Source organism: Lepidochelys kempii, chromosome 11 (assembly GCF_965140265.1).
Source record: "Lepidochelys kempii isolate rLepKem1 chromosome 11, rLepKem1.hap2, whole genome shotgun sequence".
NCBI classification, from domain to species: domain Eukaryota; kingdom Metazoa; phylum Chordata; order Testudines; family Cheloniidae; genus Lepidochelys; species Lepidochelys kempii.
Genome location: NC_133266.1, coordinates 59,503,554 through 59,529,845, shown reverse-complemented (window position 1 = coordinate 59,529,845; position 26,292 = coordinate 59,503,554). Strand labels below are relative to the sequence as shown.

The window sequence follows — 26,292 nt, the reverse complement described above, 5'->3', positions numbered from 1 at the left end:
CCCAGCTCAGAGCCCCCTCCTGCACCCAAACACCCTCCCAGAGCCAGCACCCTGTACCCTCAACACTCTGCCCCAGGCTGGAGCCCCTTCCTGCACTCAAACTCCCTCCTAGAGCTTGCACCCCTCACCCCCTCCTGCACCCCAACCCCCTGCCCCAGGCTCAGTCCAGAGCCCCCTCCCACACTGTGAACCCCCACCCTAGAGCCCACACTCCCTCCCAAACCCCTACCCCAGCCCGGTAAAAGTGAGTGAGGGTGGGGGGGGAGGGGATGGAGTGAGTGGGGCAGGGCTTTGGGGAAGGGGCGGGGCAGATCCTGGGTTGCCCTTAGATTCAAAAAGTGATCTTGGGCGTAAAAAGGTTAGAGACCACTGGTCTAGGTGAATAAAAATTTCCTTGAAATCAGTCTTTAAATTTGGTGATTTACTTTAGCTTTGCTTTTTGAGTAAGGATTATAGTTAGGGGAAGAAAGGAAACAGTGGAATCTTTGAGGATTTGCCATACTGGATTGGAACACTGGTCCAGTGAGCCTGTTATCTTCCTTTGACAGCCAGATACTTCAGATTAAGGTGGAAAACCCCAGTGTACCTGGCTAATTGGGTAATACTATACAATGTCAGAGATTTAAGATTGGCCTCAGCTGGCAATCTGTAGTTAGGTCCTGAATCAGAAGGATTGATAGCCTTAATCATAAAGGCCAAGATTTTGTCATGGATATTTTCAGTAAAAGTCATGGACAGGTCATGGGCAAAAAAGAAAAATTCACGGACGCCGTGACTTTTACTAAAAATATACCTGACAAAATGGGGATCTGCTAGTCCCCACACAACTGTGTAGGGGCTAGGAGCAATCCGCAGCATGGGTGGCTCAGAGATTCCCCCGCCGGCAGCTGTGGGCTCGGGGAGCTGCCAGAGGTGCCGGGGGTACCCTGCAGCTCCCTGCCCTCGCTGGTGGCGAGGGACCCTGCAGCTCCTGATCACCGCAGGCTGAAGTCATGGAGGTTGCTGGAAGTCATGGATTCCGTGACTAGCTCATAGCCTTATTTATAATTTTTATTCTAGCTAGTCCTAGAAAATCCTTAGTGGTGTGGCACTGCTGTATATGTGTATGTTTTCCATGTGAATGGATCGCCCCATTGAGTAGTATTGCATTGTGCCTTTTTCTTTATTATTTCACCCTATAGGTTTATGAATGCCTCCATCAATCTATCAGAAAAAAACCAGTCCCGGTCACACCCCAAGCACGTGCACTGTCTCGTGAGGTGAGATTATATAAGAGACTATATTCCTTTTTTTACCGAACCCTAATCTGTTAATTTGATTGCACATAATAATACTCTGCATATCTGTGGCGCAGTCTGTCCGAGGATCTGAGTGCACATCACAGGCATTAATGAATGTAGCCTCGCTCCCTTGTGAGACAAGTAGTTAATCATCTCCATTGTACAGATAGGGGATCAAAGGCACATAGAAGGTGTGGAATTCCCAGAATCCCATGGGCTGTGGCAGAGCGATTACGAGTCCTGTGCATTAACTGCTAGATCGTCCCTCTTCCCCAATTCAAAATCTGCCTTGTCATAAGAACTGACCATAAAGGAGCCTGGCTCAGATCTGTGAATTTTAATCAGTTCATGACCGAATTAGCTGGAAGCTTAATGGTTCATGCTAGAAACTTATACTGGTCATTAAATCTAGTTGTAGGACTGGAGAAGAGAATTCACTTAGTCTCTTAGCATGGAGTTAAAGAAAAGGTCTGTTTACATTACCAAATTAAGTTCACCAAATAGTTTACTACAGTATTTAAAATAGGAATTCCAGATGGATCCAGTTCCCACTCTCTCATTACCAGGTGGTGGAGTTGTTACGTGGAGTCCCTCAATCTACAGAGATCAGAGAGCTGAGACGACTTCTGCGAAATCCAAACTTGAAGGCAAGTGCTGGCCGTTGAAAGGGGAGTGGAAACATCTCTCACTGAAACGACTGCAGTATGGGGGGAATGAGCTTTGCAGCTGCCTGCAGAAGACAGCAAAGAAGGCAATAGAAATTTGGATTAGTTATGACAAGAAGAAATTAGTGGACAATGGTATCCGTGAATTTGCAACTGTGGGATTCTTTTCCCTACCTCTGAAGTCTGTGTCACATCCCCTACCTTATGAAAGAATTAAATATCTACAGTACTCACAACAGACTGATGGTAACTGCTGTCTTTAATATCTATGCTTTTGAGAGATCTGTTTAAAAAAAGATTCTTAGAGACACGGGGCAGGATTTTTACATGAACAAACTTGTTTTGTCTTAAAAACTATTACAAAGCTTATGTGCTTGTGCTATAGCATCAAATGAGGACACAGTTCTCCTAAGATTAAATTCCAAGAAATCAGGAAAATGTCCAGTGATTGAATTTTTCAGTGGAAAGAGCTATGATGTCACTCACCGCCGTGTGGGTCTGTATTCATGTAAGAATACAGTCTCCCGCTTCTGACTCCTGGACCCCAGTTAAAGCTATTTCTTGGGATGACCTTTGCTTGCCTCTTTCTTCATGTCACAGGCCTTACTATCAGCTCATGATACTGTGGCCCAGAAAGATTTTGAACCAATCCTTCCCCCTCTACCAGATAACATCCCTGAAAATGAAGAAGCCATGAGGATTGTCTGCTTAGTGAAGAACAAGCAGCCCCTGGTAAGGAAGCTTTCTCATGTTTTGATTATTTGAACTTGTGCAATAGATTCAATAAAGTGTTTTGTATAAATGGGTTATTTATAAGCAATGCTATAGAAATTTTGTTATTTCTATTCTCTTTTAAATTGACAGACTCATCTTGAACAAATAAAGTGCCTCCTTGGCAAATGGAGGGGGAAGGAGGAAAAAAACTAACAAAATTTCTTGGAAGTTGTTTGCCCTTGTGAACTAAGGATTTTATGTTGTACTATGCTTGTGATAAATACAGGGATTAGCACTGGAAAATCATAACATTAGAGATGGAAAAGATGCATTACAGTAGGCCCTATGTAAGATTTTATAGAATGTGAGAGTCGGAAACTGGGCTGTATAATGACCATTTTGTTCATGTCCCTTAAGAGACTAGGTTTACACATCTTTTAACGTATTGTGCACTGTACTTACGGGTCCTGCAATACTGTGCAGCTTTAAGGGGAAAAGGAATCTCTTTCAGTAATCTCCAGGCATTAAGGAGATCAGACTTGCAGTTTTAAAGGAATCGAAAGATATTTATTTATTTTTATTTTTCCAGGGTGCCACCATTAAACGCCATGAGATAACGGGTGACATTGTGGTTGCCAGGGTGATCCATGGTGGGCTAGCAGACAGAAGTGGTAAGTGTCATTTGAAACACACAGCAGGGAAAAGTCGTTTTTTTTTCTGCAACTGTAAATTCTCTCCTGTTAGAACTTTTAGGCACACACCTTGTACAATACCATATAAATAGTAATAATTGCCTCACATTGAAGTACTTCTGACTTTTTTTTTTTATTTCTTCATGACTCTCTCATTCCAGGGTAAATGTGTTGCATTAAATAAAGGTGAGACAGCTAGCTTCAAACACAATCTTACAGTATTCAGAGTGGTAGCTGTGTTAGTCTGTATCAGCAAAAAGCATGAGGAGTACTTGTGGCACCTTAAAGACTAACAAATTTATTTGGGCATAAGCTTTCATGGGCTAAAACCCACTTCATCAGATGTATGGAGTGGAAAATACAGTAGGAAGATATAGATATATACACAGAGAACATGAAAAGATGGGGGTCGCCATACCAACTCTAACGAGACAAATCAATTAAGGTCAGCTATTATCAGCAGGAGAAAAAAAACTTTTGTAGTGATAATCAGGATGGCCCATTTCAAACATTTGACAAGAAGGTGTGAGTAACAGTAGGGGGGAAAATTAGGATGGGGAAATAGTTTTTAGTTTGTGCAATGACCCATCCACGCCCAGTCTTTATTCAAGCCTAATTTGGTGGTGTCCAGTTTGCAAATTAATTCCAGTTTTGCAGTTTCTCGTTGGAGTCTGTTTTTGAAGTTTTTTGTTGAGGAATTGTTACTTTTAGGTCTTTAATTGAGTGTCCAGGGAGGTTGAAGTGTTCTTCAACTGGTTTTTGAATGTTATAATTCTTGACGTCTGATTTGTGTCCACTTATTCTTTTACGTAGAGACTGTCCAGTTTGGCCAATGTACATGGCAGAGGGGCATTGCTGGAACATGGCATATATCACATTGGTAGATGTGCAGGTGAACGAGCCCCGATGGTGTGGATGATGTGATTAGGTCCTATGATGGTGTCCCTTGAATAGATATGTGGACAGAGTTGGCAACGGGGTTTGTTGCAAGGATATACAGTTGCAAGTTGTATACAGTGGCTGAATGAAATCCTGTTAGGATGAGATAACCTGTTCAACTCAGTTAAAGGGGAAGATGCAACTACCAGAACTCTGAATCGGAACACGTCAGTTTTGGGGGAACTCTAGTTTGGATAAGAATAGTTAACACTCCTTAAGTCCTTTTTCATGATCACTAGATCTCAAAGTGCTTTACAGAAAAGAGGAAGATTGAATACACCTATTCTACAGATAGAGAAGCTGAGGCTCAGAGAAGTCAGGTCAATTGCTTGAGATTGCACAGTGAAGGCTATACAGAGCTGTCTGCTTTATCCACAACACAATACTACTTCAGATCTGAAATTCCTGACTCGGGTCCGAATCTAGGATAGGAGCATTTCTTATTTCAGGGCTGTTCTCCAGTCTTCTGTTGCATCTCTGAACTTTTTCAGAATCACGTCTTCTCTATAATAAGTGTCTTCTTTCCTGTACCTTTTTATTTTAGGGTTGTTGTATGCTGGAGACAAGCTGGTAGAGGTGAATGGAGTTTCAGTGGAGGGACTAGAGCCAGAGCAAGTTATCCACATTCTGGTATGAAATGCACTTTACTTTTTTTCTTTTTCTTTTTTTTTATTTATTTGTAGCTCAAGTGTAATTATATGTACTCATAAATGCACTTTAAAAAGAGCAGCCTAAATTCTCAATGTAAACTGTAGAGGGAGGAAGACCTACACACAAGCAATAATTTTACATGTAATGCACTACTTTGTCTGTTTTTTCATTGTGGGTGAAGTTCATTGTAACGATGCTGGTTCTGATGGGACCCAACTGGGAGTGCCAATTCAGGACAAATTGCTTTAAGCTTGGCAGTTACAGCCCAAGGCTAGGGTTTCTATGCACACCAAGGCAAACCAAACCAGCCAAATAGAGAAGACTTTTTGGTTTTACCCCACTGGCTAACCACAAGTCACACAAGCAATTCCCTTAGACGCTCCAGTTTCCCAGTATCACCACCAGTGCCACTTGTTATGGGGACAAATGGTTATGAAAACCCATACCCCAGTAAAAGAAAAAAGGTTCTCCTGATGCCAAAGGACCAAGCCCCAGACCCAGGTCAGTATATAAATCAGATCTTACCCACAAATCACACTGTTGCCAATCCTTTAGAATCTAAAATCTAAAGGTTCATTCATAAAAGGAAAAAGATATAGATGAGAGCTAGAATTGGTTAAATGGAATCAATTACATACAGTAATGGCAAAATTCTTTGTTCAGGCTTGTAGCAGTGATAGAATAAAATGCAAGTTCAAAGCAAGTCTCTGGAGTACATCCACAGCTGGGATGGGTCATTCCTTTATTCAAAGCTTCAGTTTGTAGCAAAGTTCCTCCAGAGGTATGAAGCAGGATTGAAGACAAGATGGAGATGAGGCAGCTGCCTTTTATAGTCTCTTCCAGGTGTAAGAACACCCTTTTGTTCTTACTGTGGAAAATTACAGCAAAATGGAGTCTGGAGTCACATGGGCAAGTCACATGTCCATGCATGACTCAGTTCTTTACAGGTGGCAGCCATGGCCCACATGCTACCTTGCAGGTTCCCAGGAAGACTTCTTATGTGGATTGGAGTTTTCCAAGATCCATTGTCAGTTAAGTGTTTCTTGTTTGGGCACTAAATTTGCACGCTGCTTTCTCAAGAAGCTGACCAAATGCTTTACTAAGGCTACTTCAGAATCAAAACACATTGATATACAAGTACATAGCCAACATTTATAACTTCAACTACAAAAATCACACACACACACACACACCATAATCATAACCAGCAAACCATAGCCTTTATATAGACACCTTACCCGACAACTGCTGTACAATATTTGCTGCAAATATATAACAGTGGTTGCAGGGTATGTCAATAACATCACATTTATCCTGTGCAGTGAGCCAGCACATGGCCTATGTGCTATTTAAGCCTTCCAAATAGGGCTGAAGTGGTGCATAAGCCCGGATCTCTGTGTAGAGATGCATTCCACCCTTTGCCATTTGTACTAGGGGTCCTTTGGGACAAAATCCAGTAGAACCTCACTAATTCTCTCTATCTAAAATCAATAATTCGGCCAACCCTTACCCCAGTAGTCTCACTCCATTTCTCTGCAAAGGATTAGTTGCAGAATGCTGTCATAAGGTGTCACATTCCTAAGCCTTCATTCATTTTACAAAACGCATTAACTCCTATGTTACCAAGTACTGTCATAAATAATGTAAACTAAATAATCTTTGTCAAAATTAGCAAACAAAGATCACTCTGATGCACTACCCCTGAAGTTGGTCAGCTTGCTCACCAGGTCACAATATTTAGTATTCTTCATTGGCTCTCTAGTTGTTCGTGCCAATCAGTGAGGTTCCAATCTGGTTAGTGTCTGTTCTTTTATTTGTTTATCTCTCGTGATTTCTCTGTTAGCACCTATCTTCAGATGCATAACACACCATTAGAAATACAAACTTCACCATAACACACAATCTACAAATCTTGAAAACAATTCTTTTCCCTGCTTGTATGCTTTCCCAGCCCTATATAGTTAATTTAAATTAGATTTGAGAACTAAAATTAATTGTGAATTGATACTGAAAATAACAAGACATATATTTAAGGGAATTAGAAGTCTTAGCAAGGTTCCAAAGTTTCCAACACAGGAATTAAATCTATCTTTTTCCTTTAAAGATCTTTGTTTTAACTATGATTCTGTATATGGCATTCTGCTGGAGCTAAGCAATTTCCATTCTTATAGAAAGGATATTTATAACAGGCTTTTGGAGCCATCATTCATTTTGCAGTGATGAAACTTAAAATGCTTTCAGTGTGTTACCAGTAGTAAATATATTTTGACCTTTTTTATTTCTGAAATCTTTTAGACTCTGTCCCAGGGAACAATTATGTTCAAACTGATTCCAGTTTCTGATCGACCAGTCAGCAACCAAACAACAGTAAGAGATTAATTTATTTTTTCTTCCAGATTATTATTGTTACTGCAGTTAATCCAATAATGTCTAATGGGCAGTCTGCACAGTATGATACACGAGGGTAAGGTTGTTTAGAAGCATTTATTGCCAGCCCAGCTCACAGAAATCTCTAATAACATGTCTCGCCTAGACATATATGTCTCCACTGAAATTAATAGTTTGCTGTAGGTAATGTAATTAAATATAGCAAGCTGTGATAAAGTTAAAGATAGTGAAGGCATCTCTGGAGTGATCCAGAGGGAGAAGGTCAAATTGTTCACAGTATACTAGATGACTACATTTTTCTTGATCAGGAAAATAATTGGATTTTGGACCTGGTGCTCTTCCCATTGAAGTCAATAACAAAACTTTTGTTAAAAGAAAAGGAGTACCTGTGGCACCTTAGAGACTAACCAATTTATTTGAGCATGAGTTTTCGTGAACTACAGCTCACTTCATCGGATGCATACCGTGGAAACTGCAGCAGACTTTATATACACACATAAAGTCTGCTGCAGTTTCCACGGTATGCATCCGATGAAGTGAGCTGTAGCTCACGAAAGCTCATGCTCAAATAAATTGGTTAGTCTCTAAGGTGCCACAAGTACTCCTTTTCTTTTTGCGAATACAGACTAACACGGCTGTTACTCTGAAAACTTTTGTTAACTTCATCTGAAGTCAGATTAGGCCCTTAGTTTGTAAATATTCATACACACTGTTACTGTATCTGTTCTGAAGAAGCTCGCCTTCACTTATGTCTGTATGTTCTGTATCAGCTCTATGTGAGAGCAATGGCAGATTACTGGCCCCTGCAGGACCCTGCCATACCTTGTGCTGATGCAGGCTTGCCCTTTAAAAAGGGTGAAATCCTTCAGATTGTTGACCAGAATGATGTCCTCTGGTGGCAGGCCAGGCAAGTCTCAGACCTGAGTGCCTGTGCTGGGCTGATACCGTCAAACCATCTTCTGAAGAGGTAAGAAAATTAGTGTTTCTGAACTCAAACCGGAGAATGAGCCAGTTACCTTGGGTTTCATGATCTGAACTTAGCAATTATAGTACAGATTGATTCAATCAATAAAGACACACTGATGCCTGACAGACAGTATGACCTTTCTGCATGGGTCTTCTCCTGTTTTAATAGTACTATGGACGTTTGTGTGAAAACAGGATGTTTTTCACCTTAAGTCTGATTGTAAGTAATTCAGAGCAGAGACATTATCTTTATATTAGTGTGTAAAGCCCCTAACAATATCGGTCCTATATACACAAACTAAAATAAATAGCTTCAGACAAAGATTAAGGACTTTGGTTTCTCAGGGCTGTCCTTCGTGGTACAAAAAATGTAAAGATAAAAATCAGAATTTATGCCACAGAGGCATAATTATTTCTAAAAATCACTACAGTATTTTAAAGGTGTGTCTGAGGCATCTGTAGCTTTGTGTTTTTCATACTCAAAGCAGAGCTGACAGGTTTTTTTAAATGAGAAACACACAACCACCTCCCTGTTTTCTGCATATAGTCAGTTTATATATAGAAAGGACCCTTTTACACAAAGTTGCCTAGTTATACAGCTTCTCTAGCATGGTTCTAGAACCATGTTGTACTATCCAGGGTACAAACAAAAAAAGCATAGGGTGCCCCTAATTGTGCCAGACAACTGACTACTGATAAGCTTAGAGTTGTAACACACAGAGGCCCAGAGGGAGTTGTAATTAAGACTGTGTCTCAGAGAGATCCCAATACAGCACACTTCCAACCATGTGTACCACAATACAGTTAATACTGCTCTCCTCCATTACGTGCATTAATTTAAGGCAGTACTTTCAGGCCAGAGACGTTGAATATTGGCATTCTGATAGGTGTGGTAGGACACTGGCTTTCCTCCAATAGTTGTAGGTGGCCTAGACACTAGCTATGCTCTTGGTGGTTTGTAATGATGTTTATCCTTCAGGTAGATCTGAGCACTGTTGTAATTTTGTGTGCAGGTGATAGAATGGAGCATCTAAGTAGAAAGTAATGCAACGCTGAATTGATTTCTTACTGTGTTGGATTCCCTTCTGTTCAGGAAGCAGCGAGAATTCTGGTGGTCTCAGCCTTTCCAGCCCCATGTCTGTCTCAAATCAACAATATGTGAGTGCAAAATTCTCCAGCTCCCAGTGAAAGTGGGGAGGGAGAAGACTTTTTTTGTTTCTTTCATCCAGTAATACAGAAATTAAACATGATCAAATGAGTTTATATACCAAGAATCATTCATTGGGCCATATTATGACCTCAGAAATGCATTCAGAATCCCCACTGAAATCTGTGGGAGTAGCAGGTGTATCTGAATTTGGCACTTAACCTATTTTGGATTCTAAGGATCATTATTGTTCTCAGAATACAGTATATTTAGGATCTGATCCTGTAAAGTGCTGAGCACCTTGAATTCCCATTTAAGTCAATGGCAGCTGAGAGTACTCAACACCATCCAGGACTGAGCCTTATATATAGGCTATTTGCAGCAAAAAATCTGTCTGTTCCCTCCTGAAGTGTTTATAAGACAAGTTTATTGTAGATTTGCATGGAAGGGAGACTAAGGAATAGCTAGCAGTTCTGTACCAGAAAATATTCTGCAATGTGTCATGTATAGCATTTCAGTTACTGCAATCATACCATTTCATTTTTCATTCTTTCCTTTTTAGAATAAATTTGATAGTTTTAAACTGTAGTTCTCTTATTAAAGCTTGGTATATAAACTCTTTCCTCATATGAATGCTTGTTCATTGCGAATTTTAGTTGATTTCTGGGCCTAGTGTCTAAGATGACATGGAAAAACAGATATAACCAATTGACTTTGTGGTTTATTTGTAAAGTAAGAAGCCAGAAATGTACCTCCCACCTAAACTATCCTTCTACTGGCTATAAATGCAGTAATTTCCTAGCCAGGACATTTATTTTCTCCTACTTCCCCTTTCCCTCTCCCACAACTTCTCTGTTTTTCTGTGGTCTGCATTATTACTTGCTGATGCTTTTAATGACCCATGAGGTGAATTTCACTGTTAAGTCAATGCTCTGTATTTTCATCTTTCAAGAGTCTTTCTGATGCAGTTGATTTTACTTGGTAACTGTAACACTGGCCATAGCTTTAGCTGTGTATTTATTTTTAACTGCTTCAATGGATTTGCCGTGGACAGTGAGTACTGTGGAAGAAGGTAAGAGATGATGCCTGGATGACACCACATTGCAGTACCTCACATCCCCTTTCAAGTCCAATGTTAGCTGATATCTAAATGTACAAGATACTGTCTGTTTATAAAGACTTTAAAAATGACTAGATTCTATACTTGTACTTACAAGGATATATGTCAGGATTGGTTGGGGCAGATTTCCTTTTACATCTCTCTGCCAAGTCTATCTGCATTATGTGTAAATAGGGTGACTAAACAAATGCTTCATTGTGGTTTTGTTAACTTAAAAATACCCATAGCTCAGCAGTCATGTGTCTGATCAGATGTTTGAACTGGAAAACTCGGAGCTTGTGTTGCATGGAGAGGGGAATGGGAGAGTTTTGGTGGGCAGTCAGGAAGGTACACCAGGCTGCTTGGAAGAAGAAAAGGGTACCTTCTTGTTTTCTTGTTTCTGCAGCAGCCCACCAATGCTAGGAGCAGCTGTGAAGCATATATTAAAAGAGGCAGGGGGAAGAGGGTAGGGAGTAGGGCATCTTGCCTCCCTACTACAAGATGTTGGGCCTGAAGTAGGAATTATTGGGTGAAATCCTATTTAATTGTGTTATGCAGCAGGTCAGATTAGATGATCCTTCTGGCTTTAAAATCCTATGAGTCTACTTCTGAGGGCAGTGCACAGTGAGGAAGGATGACAACAGGTGGCCTGGTGGAGGACAGTCCCTGAAGTTTGTACCAGGAACATAGCCCGCTTGCTGTCACATTTTCCCAGCTGGGTAGCTGCCCCTTCATGGATCCAGTCTGCAGATCTATACAAACAGTAGGACAAAACTGTGTGTTGAGCACATCCGACTCTGAAAACCAGGATATTCACCTTATTCTTGTATGAACCTCTAAGTAGGGATGTAAAATGTTAACCAGTTAACTGGTAAGCATTAGTCTTACTGGTTAACCCACCTGAACCATTAACCCCTGGGCTGGAGCGGCCCCAGCAGCCCTGTGCCGGCCTGCCCTTTTAATCAGTTAACCATTTAAACTAAATATTTTTAATAGTTTAAATGGTTAACTTTTTAAATGGTATTTACATCCCTACCTGTAAGAGCTGACCAGTGTGGTGTGTGCAATGGAGGGAGCAAACTGATAAGGACATGGATTTCAGTTTCAAGCTTTATTACTAAATTACTAAAAACAGAAGAGAGAGATGTTTAAAAAGCTTTATTTTTCCAACTGTAATTTTAAAAATTGTCAGTGTACGTATAGCAGTATAGCATTCTAGAAAAAACATACACTTGCAAAATATGCAAAGGGTATTGGGGGGGGGAATGATGTTCTGATAGTCATACTGATCCTTCTCAAATAGATGATCTGAAATATAAACACTGCATCAGTTCAAATTAAACCCCTTTCTTGCTTCAGCTGGACAATTCAAATCAGATGTGTTGCCAGCTGGGAACCCTTTTGAGCACTGGTATAAGAAGCCTTTTCCCTCTGCCTATAGAAAGAGAAAGTTATTAGTACTTCGCTATTGAAATATTAAAGATGTTTTAACCCAATTTGAGCTTCAGGGGGGATTAGTTCTATACTGATGTTGAAGTCTTGAATTTGGTGATTTTTTTTTCCAATGCTTTTAGAGATCAGATTATTTCCTTTCTCTTTTTATCTGCTATAACCTGCAGAGGACGACATGCGGATTGATGAGAAGTGCGTAGAAACAGGTAACTGACTTCATTTAAGGAGATTCATCTGTGTTTGCAGCAATATACCAGCCAGACAAAGACCACTAGTGTTTCTTGAATAAAATGGAACATCCTTATAGTGAGCTCATATATAGAGAAACTCTATTTATAGTAGAGTGTGGGAAGTAGAGTGAAAGCCCCAGACCATTTCAAAGCACTGCAGACGAACAGATTGCAATTCTGGTTATAATGAATCTTTGCTTGTAGTGAAGATGTTCTGTTGAAATGAATGGCTGTTCTAAATACATAAAACTCAATTTGAGATCCAGTGCATTTACCATGCAGATTATAGATTCAGTGGACCAAATTCAGAACTGATGTAAAGGGGAAAACCTAGTTGGTCTCAATTTGGCTCATTAAACCTATAATATTAAGTTACTGTGGTTTTTAAGACCCTCTGGAACTCATTGCCACAAGTTTTCATTGAGGCAGAAAGCTTCGCTGGATTCAAACACGGATTGGATGTTTATATATTGATAACAAGACTATGCAGAGTTATACTAATACAGATTAAAAAACCAAGCATTTTAGAAAGGATATAAACCTTTTTGCTTCAAAGCACAAATAAAACTCTTAATAATGAGGTTAGACAGATTTCTTGGAGGCAGGCTATTCCATAACAGGATTTCTTGCACTAGCCTCTGAAGCAACTGGCAAAGGCCACTCTTGCAGACATGATACTGCAGGGGTGGCCAACCTGAGCCTGAGAAGGAGCCAGAATTTACCAATGTACATTGCCAAAGAGCCACAGTAATATGTCAGCAGCCTCCCCATCAGCTCCCCGCTCCCAATGCCAGCAGCCCCACCGATCAGCGCCTCCCCCTCCCTCCCCATACCTCCCAATCAGCTGTTTGGTGGAGTGCAGGAGGCTCGGGGGTGGGGGTGGGAAGTACTGAGGGCAAGGCAGGCTCAGGGGAGGTGTCAGGAAGGGGTGGAGCGGGGGCAGAGCCTGTGGCAGGGCCAGGGGTTGAGCAGTGAGCACCCCCTGGCACATTGGAAAGTTGGCACCTGTAGCTCCAGCCCCAGAGTCGGTGCCTATACAAGGAGCTGCATATTAACCTCTGAAGAGCCGCCTGTGGCTCCGAAGCCACAGGTTGGCCACCCCTGTGATGTTGGATAAGATGAACTGCAGGTCTGATTCAGTATGGCAAGTCCTATGTTCCTAAATTGCAGGATCTATTTTCCACTGTTATATTTCTCAATGCAAGTCCATAAGGAGTTTGAGTTAGGGATGATGTTCATATCAGAGCTTTCATGTATACTGTGTTTGATTTCTGGAACATTAACCTTTTGAATGGGATTGTGTGAAATACAAGGAGCTGGATGTGCTTCACTGATGGTAAAAATGAGGAAAAAAATCAAAACCCCTAATCCAAACATCTTCAAACTCTGGTGGACATTTGGATTCCAGTTCTCACTTTTCAGCAACTTTGACAGAAGTTTGGATCCAGATTCTCACTTGGCAGGTCAAGTTCATTTCTAATTGAACTAAAAGAAAGCAGTGGAAGTATGTTTGGGAAGTTGGCAGGAGTCAGAGCCTTATGTGGTCCTTACAGTATTGGAAGGGAAATAATTTCTGATGTGATAAAATTATTTTAAGCAGAAATAGTATTGAAACAAAATGTATTTGCTATTTTTGCTATCTGGGTGACGTAAAAGATGAAGAAACATTTGAGTCTGGTAAGTCAAATTCTTCTTGCTTAATTCCAGTTCTGTCTTATCCTCTAAGACTCAAAGACAAGTAAGAGGTATCCAACAAAAAAAAAACAAACAAACAAAAAGCAATAGGATTTAAGTGCAATTCTCTGTTGAAAAGTGACTCTCTAAAATTATACCTGTTTACTCAGTAGAACTGCTCCCTGTGTTTATCCAGAGCCATATCTGGGTGACTTCAGTGACCAAAATAAATTTTTACTGCTGTTTGTTCCTGTTAGCCCTGCAGAGCCCATATACAGAAGGAAAAGTGAGCTCAATTCTTTTCCTTCTTATGCAGCAATGACAGTCATGTTTACTAAGCTCTAATCCATTACATGTTTTGCAAACCGAAGGTGTCAGAAGGGATAACTGGAAGATAATGGGATTTCTCAAGTATAAATGAGACCCTAATTTAGTCCATGGTATCTTTATTACTGTGGATGAAGACAAATGAAGAAACTGTTTGTTAAATCCTAGTCTGTGTTTTCAGGGCAGGCATAGAAACAAACACATTTCTTATTGTAAACTAAGCACCTCAGAGAGAAAATCATGGCACTCAATCATGGAACCTCAGGATGCCATTTTTACAGACACTTTTCAGAGTACAATCACACTTTGAAAGTCCTGTCATACATGTTCAACTGTGTATCTGAAGCACTACAAAACTTGGTCTTTTAGAACAAATTAGATCCCACATCACTTCTAAATTTCTCAGTTCAAATAATTTGCTTTCTTATTTTGGTTAAATTACTTGCCCTCTTCTTTTTCTTGCTGTGCTGTTGCTGCTGTACAAGAGTACCAAGGATCTGGATGTGGGCTCTTCCCCATCTGCTTAACTCCAACTCACAGAACCTTCATTCTTCTCCTCTTTTGAGGGCAATGCTTGAGGCTTACAAAACAGAATAAGGGTGTTGGTGAGGAAGTCACTTGCATCTTTATTTAGGGCCACTAATGCCCTTTTCCCCGCAATAGTTGCGTTCTTGGAGAATTAGTTCAAATCCTGCTCATTAGCTGAGTCCCCTCTTTTCTGTTTCCAGGCAGCCAGGGAAAAAAGTCCAAAGATCATTCCCAGCTCAGGCCTCCGCTCTACCTTGACAACTGAGTCATGGGAGCAACTATAGGTTGTACTTTCCAAGTACGCTATTGGAGAGTGGCCAGAGCCAAACTCTGTACCTGAGCACTCTCTTGTTTAGGGAGGTAGGATTCAGATCCAAGTTTTGTGGTTTGTCTGGCACATGCTTATTTTAATTTCAAACCAGCATTGTGTGTTTCATAGTTTGCACTCAAGTTGAAGGACATATGAATTGGTCCAGTTTTGCCCAGTTAGGCTTGAACTTGGTCTCCTCGGAGCCCTAATTGTTCATCTCTCTCTTCTTGTTTGTACATACTTATCCAAATCTCCAGAGGAGCTTAAAGAAGGTAACTTTAAACTTTTGTCTCCTATAGATTTTAAACAGTAATCTGCTAAAGCCAGAAAAATACTACAGACAATAGCCCTGTTACCTTTGGGAATTCAGCCCATTGCAGTACATAGTTGTTGAATTTGCTTGTTAACTCTGGGTGAAGAGGTCAGGTCAGGCAGAGGAACAAACAAGAGCTTAGGAGGAAATGACCATGGAAGTGAGGTAGGCAGATTAAAATGCAATTTTATTTTATTCTGATCCAGAAATCTGTCATCTTTGCTAACCAGGCAATTTATTATCGCTATATACCTTAGCCTGAATGTCTTCAGAGCATGCTCCACAACCCATTATTTGTCAGGGAATTCTCACTATAACCAAACATGAGGTGTTGTTAGTGTATATCCATTGATGTACACAGGCAGGAAGAAAAGCTTCAAAGAACCTGAGAAAAGTGAAGAGTAGAATCTATTATCAAGTCCACTATGGACAACACCATGCGATTCAACTACCTTTTTGGTGCTTATTTGTTCATGAGGCACCCATCGATGTAGTGTCTAATCTTAAAAGGTAATCCCATAGCATGCCTGGCACTTTCCAGGTGAATGTAAAGACAATGTCCCTGCCCTGGAACAACTTCCATATAAAGTTAGACCAAAGAGACAAAGAAAAGACAGCAGACAGAAGATGTAGGGAGAATAAAACTGAATAACAGGAAAGAAGATACAGCTTAGCTTGGGCAGGAGGGAGGGGAGGGGAGGCGAGGCGAGGCACAGTTTCCCATGGGAAATGAGATCTGAACACTGCTGTCAAAATAGGTTTCTTGCTAGTTATTTTTAACTTTTTTCATCTTGTTTATTATACAGTTTGGAAATGTTTTATTATAGAAGAGTGATATGAGATTTGTAGGGAATTAGAAATCAGAGGCTTTGCAGAAGAAGGGAGTTTTAAGGAGGGAATGTGTGCACTGTTCAAGAAGGCTGTTCCAAGCACACAGCACCGCATGGGAGAAGGTCTGAAAATGAGTGCAGGAGAAGGAAATGAAGGAGATCGGTTAGGCAGGTGATTTGGGCAGTGGCAAGGTATCAAAGTGCCTTTGGTTGTGGAATCTAAGGCTGAGATGTAGACAGAAGTTTTTACAATTGTTCTGGGATTTTTTTTTTAGGTTTACTGATATTTTGAGCTCCCAGATTCTTGATTATTTTAATATTGCATTTAAGGAGTTCATGATGGCTAGATTTCACTTGAAGAACTTAAATTGCACACCGCTCTTCTACATTATGAATATTTAAAAACAGTGTGTGACACTTTAGCTGTTCTTTTCAAAGATAATAAAGTGAGGAATTTAAACTCTTATTTAGACTTTCTAGTGGGCGATGAGCTTAAATTTCACTTTCATAGAAATGTTAGTGACTTGGTTTAAATCTTTGATATTATACAGTACTTTAGTAAACTGGTCTCTGTACTTCATGACCTTATTTCAGTGGCATTATCAGTGACTTAAATATTTCCAATTCTGTGATATGAAAGATGAGGGGAAATTCAATCGACTGTTCAGTATTCACCCTCCTTTCTCCTTCCTGCTTGTTTGTTCATGCCTAGAAGAGGAGGAGTTCGGTGGATCTGGCCAACGGGTCTTTATTGGTATGTGGTGATTAGGAATAGGCAAAAGGTTTGATTTAGACTGGATGCTTGTCTGAAGCTAAATCTATTGTGTGTGATTTTTCTCAGAAGCATTCCTTTCCCTTGCCTCTGAAGATTCCCTGACCCGATCTGTATTCACTTTGCCTTTATAGATCCCAGTAAGCTATCCTTCCCTTTCAGCTCCTTGCTTGTTGATTCTTTTCCAATAAGCCCACCTCCCCAGTAGGTTGCCAGCCCCTGCATAACTTAGCTGCACTAGGCTTCTGGTCCTTCAGATCTCCCCCTTAAATCTCATGCTGTGGTGTGAATGGCTTCTGGGGCTTTCCCAAGCTATACAGTGCAGACCATGTGAGGTTTCCATTGCTGGGGATGAGGCTAAGCAGCAAGTCTGGTAAGTGAACTACGGAACTCTTATGAACTGAGCTGAAAAAAAGGTTGAATTCAGTTGAGAGGTTGGATGAATTTTTGGAGCAGTTACATTTTCCAGAGCAAGTCACCCATTCCTAATGATCTATATGGCTGGAAATCTCCCTCTGGTTTGTTTTGCAGACTTGTTTCTGGGGGTCTAATTCTGGACAAAGTTAGAGTGACTTTCAATACTTGTGCTTCTATTTTGGAAATCCAAGCTGCTTTCAGAGTCCCCACCGAACTCTTTTATCAAGAACTATAGATAAATTATTTTCTACCTTAAGAAAAGCTACAACTCACAGTATGTTCTTGGTAGCCTAGTTGGAGATCATTCAGATAGTGGAACTAGTTATCACCTGCACCCACTGCTTGGATTTCAATATTAGTTACTTTCTGCCCTTCTCAGCTGGTTTCCGTAGAAGCATGCGTCTCTGCCGCAGGAAATCCCAGAACACCCAGCAGCCCTGTTACGCACGGTGTCCCAGCAGCTGTTGCAGCGCAGCAGCAGCCCCTTATGAGGAGGTGGTGAGATACCAGCGACATCCCACAGATCGAAACCGACTAATTGTGCTAGTGGGTATGTTCCAGCAACTGACGGGAGCATGCCCTCCAGACAGGGAAGCACCTACTCATGCAAATCTTACAAGCTCTAGTAAATACAGAGGGAAGTGTCCTTACTGCTCAAGCACTTGTGAAATGAGAGATTCAATAAAACCCGATCCAGTGGGAGTCCTCCCACTGACTGCAGTGGGCAGTGACATGGGCCCTAACACGTAGTTCCTGAAGGTGGTCGACGCAAAGTTTGACCTACCTTTTATTTTTTCCAAACATCAGTTTTATAAAGTCTGTGTGCTTGTATGTGGTTCCTGTTGTTCCAAAACATTTCCTTCAATGCTTCAAAAGTTTCAGCAATGCAATACTCTCAGACAACCCTACAGTAACAAATATTGGATGAAAACACATTTCATCACAAAAACGGAGTCCAGTTTAACTTCAATGGGGTTATTATATGTATATAGCAATGATAAAACATTTATAAATCCTTTGTGACCAAGACCTTGAAGTGATGCTTTTATAGGACTATGGTTAAGAACAAACAGAAACAGCAATGGCGGGAGGGATGTTAAAAACCCAGCCTAGAAAACTTCAGTTTACGCAGCTGGGAAAGCTCAGCGGATATCAATGTGGATATCGGCCAGAGGAACGGCAGCAGCACTGCAGCTGTCATGGTTCCTGCCCCTTTATCCCCTCCCCCTGCCTCCTGGGTGGGCATGGCCCTTCTGCTGCCTCTTGACCATGAAATGCCCCCACTCCCCGGCACCCTGGGCAGTTGCCCTCACTGCCCACCCATAAGGCTCGCCCTGAGCGAGTATCATGATACGTGATGGGTTGCTGGTCCTAAAATGGAATTTTAGATTTAATAACTGTTTGAATGGAAGCTGCTCATATTTTTGCTAGGCGCAGCATTCCTGGGTATTTGTGGTGAGGGGAAAACCTCTCATCCTAGATCTGTACATGTTTGAGATATGTCTATAGATCTAGATCTATAGATATAATTCAAATTAGTATTGCTGAGTCCCCTTCTGGCTGTAGCTATTCTGCTAGAAAGCGGTGACCTGATCCTGAAGAGTACTAAACAGTCACAGCTCCTGTTGAATTCAATGGGAACTGTAGGTGCCTTGCACTTTTCAAAGTCAGGCACTTAATTTGTGATGCCACCAATTGGGAAGCCCAGTGGAGGAAGCAGTAACGTGATTTCCATGCTAGTCATTTGCTTCACCAGTTCTTGCATATGAGATAATACCGGAACATGACTGTTATAAATATGATATACTCATAGTTTTAGTAAACTATTTTATGTGTAGTCTCAGTCATTAATGTACTGTGTGTGGCTTTTTTTAAAACTATCCAGGTCCTTCAGGGGTTGGCGTGAATGAGCTAAGGCGGCGGCTTATTGGAATGAACCCTCATCATTTTCAAAGTGCTGTACCCCGTATGTGACATGTTCCTTTCACTCTTTAACTTCCTGTTTTGGGGAAAGAAAACATGAAATATCAACTCCCTTTCTCCTGCCACAGAATATTTATAGACTCTTTGCTGCAGGGATGGTTTCCCTATCAATCAAGAATATTAAGCTATCTGTGAATTTGTTAAAAGGGCACAGATGTCTAGACTAACAATACACATTTCCTTTTATTTTTGTGGGAACTACAGGAAAGAAGGAAAAGCTACTTTATTTTATGGGGCTTTATTTAAAATATTGTCTTTGGCCAGTTTTTGCAACTGGCAGGGGAAGAGGAAGGATGGTCTTTGGGTTAAGCCACTGTTATTTGGATTTGATTCTTGGTATGCCTGGGTTTGATTCTTGTTATGCCAACGGATTACCTGCGTGACTTTGGACAAGTCACTTAATCTCATTATACCTCATTTTTTCTCATTTATAAAATGGGGCTGAGGCCCTTTCTAGGGGAGTAGTGAAGATAAATTCATTGAATGTTTGTTTATAAGGTGTCCAGATATTATGGTAATGAGGGCCATATAAATATCCAGATAGACAGGAAACTAGCAAGCCTTGCAGATTTCCCTTCTAGCATACTAAATCTAAAGCCGATTCTCACAACTTCTCATCTCTGACTTGAATGGAGAGATGTTTGGCATCTGCTCATTCGGTACAAGGTTTTGTGAAGATAAAACTCCAGAAGTGCAAGGCTCTAAATCCCTGTTTTAATAGTTTTAAAATTGATAAATTGCTCCAGTTCCTCAATCTTACATTTCTTAGCCTTCTCAAAGAAATTAATACAATATAAAGTGGAGCGGTGCAGGCCATTTTTAAACTACTGCAGAACAGTTTTCATGCACTGCCACTTGTCGAGGTGGTTTTATTTTTTCAGTGTAGCAGGAAAGTTAAATTGGCGGGAGGAGCATTGCAGTGTGTAAAACTCTACTGTTTAGTCAACAAAAGCTGACTTTTGTCGACAAAACTGTGTAGTGTAGACAAGGTCTAAGTCTAATGGTTCACTGTTCCTTCAGGAACAATGCCCATTGTGCTTAAAATGGACCCCAAGGGGTAGTATGGGGACACACATTCAATTTTGGAAGATTTACTGATCTCACTCTAGTGTAGACAGGGCTTTTGCTGTGAGCTAGAAAGTAGAAACCATTAGTTATATTATTTCCATTTGATTACTTGTGAAAATGAACAGAGTTTTTAAAATTTATATATTCACAGCTCCAAAAATGGAGTTTGGGAGTCCTGGCTTTTCACTATGAACTTTGTTCTCAAATTGATTTACTGAAGAAAGAAAATACTTACAAGAACTTTAAAAATTTTTATTTTTCTTTCTTAAGACACCACTCGTGCTCAGAAAAGCTATGAAGAGAATGGTCGTGAGTATCACTATGTATCAAAGGAAACATTTGAAAACATGGTATATAGTCACAGGTAATTTTGGGATTCCTATTGCTTTCATCTCTAAAGTTTAACATGCTCCAAGGCAGGGATAGTCTTGTGGTTTAGCCCAAATGCTGAGAGTCAGAAGACCAGGGTTCTTTTCCTTTTCTGCCACAGACTTCTGGTGTGAGCTGTAGGATATGTGTACACTGCACTTAAAAACCCATAGCTGGCCCATGCCAGCTGACTCGGGCTTACTGGACTCAGGCTAAGGGGCTGTTTAATTGCAATGTAGATGTTTAGGCTTGGGCTGGAGCCCAGGCTCTAACTCTCTAAAGTTGGAGAGTCCCAGAGCTAGGACTGCAGCCCAAGCCTGAATGCCTACACTGCAATTAAACAGCTCCACAGCCCGAACCCCATGAGCCTGAGTCAGCTGGCACTGCCCAGAAGTGGATGTCTAATTGCTGTGTATACATGAATACCCTTAGGCCCAGATTTTCAAAGTAGCCTCTCCTTTAGAGTGTGTTGTTTTTTGACTGCCTAATTTTAGCAACCTCGGACCTGATTCTTAGAAGGCCTGAGCACCTGCAACTCCTGTGGACTTCAGTTGGAGTTATGGGTTCTCAACGCTTCTAAAAATCAGACTGTACATTTCTAAAATAAGGCTAAAACTGAGCACTCAAAATCAGGCCCTGATCCCTCATCCACATCTTTAGTGGGAGTGGGCCTTGCAGTCAAATGTATCTCCATGAAGGCACCAGAACCTTTAAGGACCAAATTTTCAAAAGTGCCCTCTAACTTGTATGCTGCAGTTTCCCCATTAGTAAAATGAGGATATTTACATAATTCAAAGGGCTGTTATGAAGCATAATTCATTAAAGCATGTAAAACACTTTGGATACATCTACACAGCAAAAAAAAAATCCTGCAGCAGCAAGTCTGAGCCTGGGTCTATAGACTTGGACTCCACCATAGTGCTAAAAATAGCGATGTAGCCATTCCAGCTTGGGCTCTGAAACCCACCCTCTTCCCTGGGCTTCGTAGCCTGAGCTCAGGCCCAAGCCAGAAGGTCTGTAGTACGGCTATTTTTTTTAGCTTTGTAGTGCAAGCTCCATGAGCCTGTGTGTAAACCCAGCCCCTGAGACTCACTGTCACAGGGTTTGGGTGTGGTTTTTTGGTTTTTTTGCTGTGTAGATGTACCCTTCTTCTTCGAGTGCTTGCTCATGTCCATTCAACTTACGTGTGTGTGCTTGCCACGTGCACTGGTGCTGGAAGTTTTTCCCTCAGCAGTATTCGTAGGGGACTGGCTCTGGTGCCCCCTGGAGTGGCGTGCACATGCCGCGGTATATAGGGTGCTGCTGGTTCTCCCCACCCTCAGTTCCTTCTTGCCGCCAGTGACGGTGCTGGAACTGTTGCTTCAGCTAGTGCTGTTGCTGCTCATTCGTACGAACTAGTTATCTCTTGTATTATAGTGTATGTAGTTTTCTGTTAGTGTTTATAAATCCCTTAGCTATAGTTAGAGACTTTGTAGGTTCTGAATTGGACTTTGCCTCGGGATGGGGCATGTCCCAGTCCCCAGGCTTTAAGCCCTGTGATTGCTGCAAGAGGCCCGTGCCCATTAGTGATTCAGACAGCAGTTGTCTGCGTTGCTTGGGCGGACACGTCAGTGAGAAGTGCAAATTTTGCAAGTCCTTCAAGCCAAGGACTAAGAAGGAGCACAATATTCAGCCCTCACCCCAGCACCAGAGCAATGCTCTGACTCTGCACTGAGCACCGTGACCTTGGTACGCAGCGCCATTGGCCATCCACCAGCCAGCACCAGTTCCCATCCAAGAAGCCAAAGAAGGTGATGGGAGGCCAGTCTCCAACCTCCCGCAAGGGAAAGGATAAAACAGAGTGTGAACAAGGTCCCATGCTAGGCAACTCTTCACCCATGTCAGGATCTCAGGCCCAAGCTCCGAGGGAGTGATGTAGCCCAACCCGTTCCCCGCCGGCTGCCCTGGATAACGGCAGAGGCCTCCATCAGCTCTGGGTGCCGTCCATGCCAGAGGCCCTGCAGGCAGCACAGGAAATCATGATCCTCCCGGTGCCACCCACACCAGCTCCTGCGGTTCCTCAGTCATGGGGTAAATACGCGTTCAGGCCACTTCCGCCCTCAGCAGCACCATTCCCCGTCGTGGGGAACGTCTAGGGGTGAAAGTAACTTAAAGGACTTACCGGTACTCGGGAGTCCTGAGCAGGGGGCTTGGCCTCGACCGGAAGAGGCGGGGCCTTTTAAATACCCAGGGCCTTTAAATCAAGGTTTAAAGGCTCCAAGGCTCTGGCTGCGGCTGGGAGCCTTGAGGCCTTTAAATCACCCCCAGAGCTGGCAGCTGGGAGCCCTGGGGCTCAGGGGTGATTTAAAGGGTCCCGGGCTCTGGCCACTGCTACCGCAGCAGCGCTCTGGGCCCTTTAAATTGCCACCAGAGCCCTACCGCCGCTACCCCAGGGCTCCAGCAGCAGGGCTCAGGTGGCACTTTAAAGGGCCTGGGGGCTCTGGCCGCTGCAGGGAGCCTTTGGGGGTGTGCTTTTAAAGGGCACGGGGCTCCCCGCAGTGGCCGGAGCCCCAGGCCCTTTAAATCAGCACTGGAGCCCTGCCGCCACTACCCCAGGGCTCCAGCAGCAGGGCTCGGGGGGTGCTTTAAAGGACCCTGCAGGTCAAAGAGGGAGCAGGGGAACAAGCCACTGGGCCACAAATGGTTGTGGAGGATCCTACTGCACCGGCATCTTCCTCATCATCCCCAGACGAGGCTATAACGGGGCCACCTCTCCCGGTTCCTCCGGATAATGGTAAAGCACACCAGGAACTACTGAAGAGGGTCGCTGCCAACCTGGATCTTCAGGCGGAGGAGCTAGAGGAGCCTTCGGATTCTCTCTTCAATGTCCTCTGCTCCACAGCACTGGCCAGGGTGGCTCTACCCTTCATGATGGGGTCTCTAAGATCACTAATGCCCTGTGGCAAACTCCTTCCTCCCATCTCCAAGAGGGCCGAGCGCAAGTATTTTGTGCCATCCAAAGGCCACGAGTACCTGTACACCCACCCTGCTCCCAACTCCCTAGTGGTAGAAGCAGTTATCCACAGGGGACAACAAGGTCAACCCGGGGTACCCCTAAGAACAAAGACTCCAAGAGACTAGACTTGTTTGGGCATAAGGTTTATTCGTCCTCCAGTTGAGGGTGGCCAACCATCAAGCCCTCCTGAGATGCTATGATTTTAACATGTGGCAAGCCATAGCCAAGTTCAAGGGCTCCCTTCCTGAGGCTTCTAGGAAGGAGTTCTGGGCTATTATGGACTAGGGCACACCTGCTACCAGGACCATGCTCCCGGCAGTGCTCCGGCGCCAATCATCAGAGCCCACTCAACCAGAGCACAGGCATCTTTGGTGGCCTTCCTGGAACACTTCCCAATCCACGACATCTTTTGAGCCACAACGTAGCCCTCAGTGCACACATTCACAGCCGTCTACGCCATTACCAAGGAGGCCAGGGATGACGTTGAGTTCGGCAGAGCGGTGTTGCAATCTCCACGTCCGTGAACTCCTACCCACCTCCGAGGGATACTGGTTGGGAGTCACCTAAGTTGAATGGACATGAGCAAGCACTCGAAGAAAAGACAGTTATCTTTTCCGTAACTGGTGTTCTTCAAGATGTGTTGCTCATGTCTATTCCACAACCTGCCCTCCTTCCCCACTGTCGGAGTTTCTGGCAAGAAGGAACTGAGGGTGGGGAGAACTAGCAGTGCCCTATATACCGCGGCATGTGTGTCCCCTACGGATACTGCTGAGGGAAAAACTTCCGGGACCGGTGTATGTGGTGAGCACACACACCTAAGTTGAATAGACAGGAGCAACATATCTCGAAGAACACCAGTTACAGAAAAGGTAACTGTCTTTTTGAGATCCCGACGGTTAGCCCTACATAAATGCAAAGTATTGGTTTTATTACTGTAGTAAATACCAGTGTAGAATTTCCATATAGATGTCTTGATACCAATCAAAACCATGACCTCTGAACCTTCTCATGTATATTTGGAGGGTAAGTGGGTAGAAATACATAATTTTGGAGTCTCTTCAGAGACTGGAGATTTGGATCTGACAGCCCTGTTTAATCTAGATTTTTATCCTCAGTAACGGTTCCTGTGTCTTAATATTCAGTTTTCACAGAGGAGTAATCCTTCTTTAGCTCTTCGGTCTCTTGATTTCATTGCTAAATGCATATTTCATAGGCTGTCATTTAAAGGGTCTGCTTCACTTCTCTTCTCATTCTCCCTTCTCACGCCTCTTGCAGAATGCTGGAGCATGGGGAATACAAGGGACACCTATATGGCACCAGCGTTGATGCTGTGCGAACAGTTCTTGATGAAGGGAAGATCTGTATATTGGATTTGGAACCACAGGTAACTAGGGGGATCTAAGACTTAAACTTCATGGAAGAGACTGTCATCTGCATCCTACAGGTCCTGAGAACCGCTTGGAGAGAAGGTTCAATTAGCAAACTTACTATAAAATTGGATCAGGATTCATTAATAAGATTGTGTACATTGTAAACAACAAAGTGAGGTGGAGTATATACATGCACACATGCTATCATTTCTAATGTGCTTATCACCATGGTTTAGAAGTCTATTCTGGTTATTGTATCACATACTTTCAATTGAAAATTTTCCAGGAAAAATGGACACTGACCCATATTGCCTTATACTGTTTTGTACAATGAGACAGTACATCCTGAACGAATGCTACTAGCGACTGAAAAAACTGTTCGTTCATAGCTTGGAAACTTAATCCAGTAGGAGAGACGGGAACGTTTAAGAAAGAATGATTCTCCTGAGACAGTCTAAAGCGTCCCCAGCTTAATTTTACATTGTTGTGTTCTTTAGACTTAAAAGTAGTGCCACAGCAATGTCTCTGAAGAAACACCTTCCCCAATTCTCTCTAAATGCTTAGCGCAGGGGTGGCGAACCTGTGGCTCTGGAGCCACATGCGGCTCTTCAGAAGTTAATATGCGGCACCGACTCCGGGGCTGGAGCTCCAGCTGCCAACTTTCCAATGGGCCAGGGGGCGCTCACTGCTCCACCCCTGGCTCTGCCACAGGCCCTGCCCCCACTCCAGCCCTAAGCCTGCTGTGGCTTTGTTCCTCCCACTCCCCCTCCAAGCCTCCTGCATGCCACAAAACAGCTGATCCGGAGGTGCGGGGAGGGAGGGGGAGGTGCTGATCAGAAGGACTGCTGGTGGGTGGGAGGCGCTGGGGGTGGCGTGGGAGCTCATGGGGGGGCTGCTGACGTATTACTGTGGCTCTTTGGCAATGTACGTTGGTAAATTCTGGCGGCTTAGGCTCAGGTTGGCCACCCCTGGGTTAGAGGGAGAACCCCTTTTTCCTCTTCCTTATCACTGATCGGTGAGAACCAGGGTGGAGTTAACAAAAGAATTTTTCAGAAGCTGCCTGTGTGACTTGAGATTCTTTTATGAGGCGGAATGGTCACTATATCTCCTCAG

General features: G+C 42.8%; 1 protein-coding gene across 1 annotated transcript in view; it reads left to right on the top strand.

Annotated features, from left to right (window-relative positions):
* MPP4 (MAGUK p55 scaffold protein 4) overlaps positions 1-26,292 on the top strand; it is a 57,453-nt gene that overhangs the window by 27,572 nt on the left and 3,589 nt on the right. The window contains exons 4-17 of the mRNA XM_073306434.1: positions 1,182-1,259; positions 1,847-1,927; positions 2,546-2,677; positions 3,249-3,330; positions 4,835-4,920; positions 7,237-7,308; positions 8,100-8,296; positions 9,389-9,453; positions 10,497-10,514; positions 12,161-12,199; positions 17,774-17,944; positions 19,280-19,360; positions 20,716-20,809; positions 25,085-25,193. Of these exons, the coding sequence (XP_073162535.1) occupies positions 1,182-1,259; positions 1,847-1,927; positions 2,546-2,677; positions 3,249-3,330; positions 4,835-4,920; positions 7,237-7,308; positions 8,100-8,296; positions 9,389-9,453; positions 10,497-10,514; positions 12,161-12,199; positions 17,774-17,944; positions 19,280-19,360; positions 20,716-20,809; positions 25,085-25,193 (1,305 nt within the window). The remainder of the gene's footprint in view (positions 1-1,181; positions 1,260-1,846; positions 1,928-2,545; positions 2,678-3,248; positions 3,331-4,834; positions 4,921-7,236; positions 7,309-8,099; positions 8,297-9,388; positions 9,454-10,496; positions 10,515-12,160; positions 12,200-17,773; positions 17,945-19,279; positions 19,361-20,715; positions 20,810-25,084; positions 25,194-26,292) is intronic.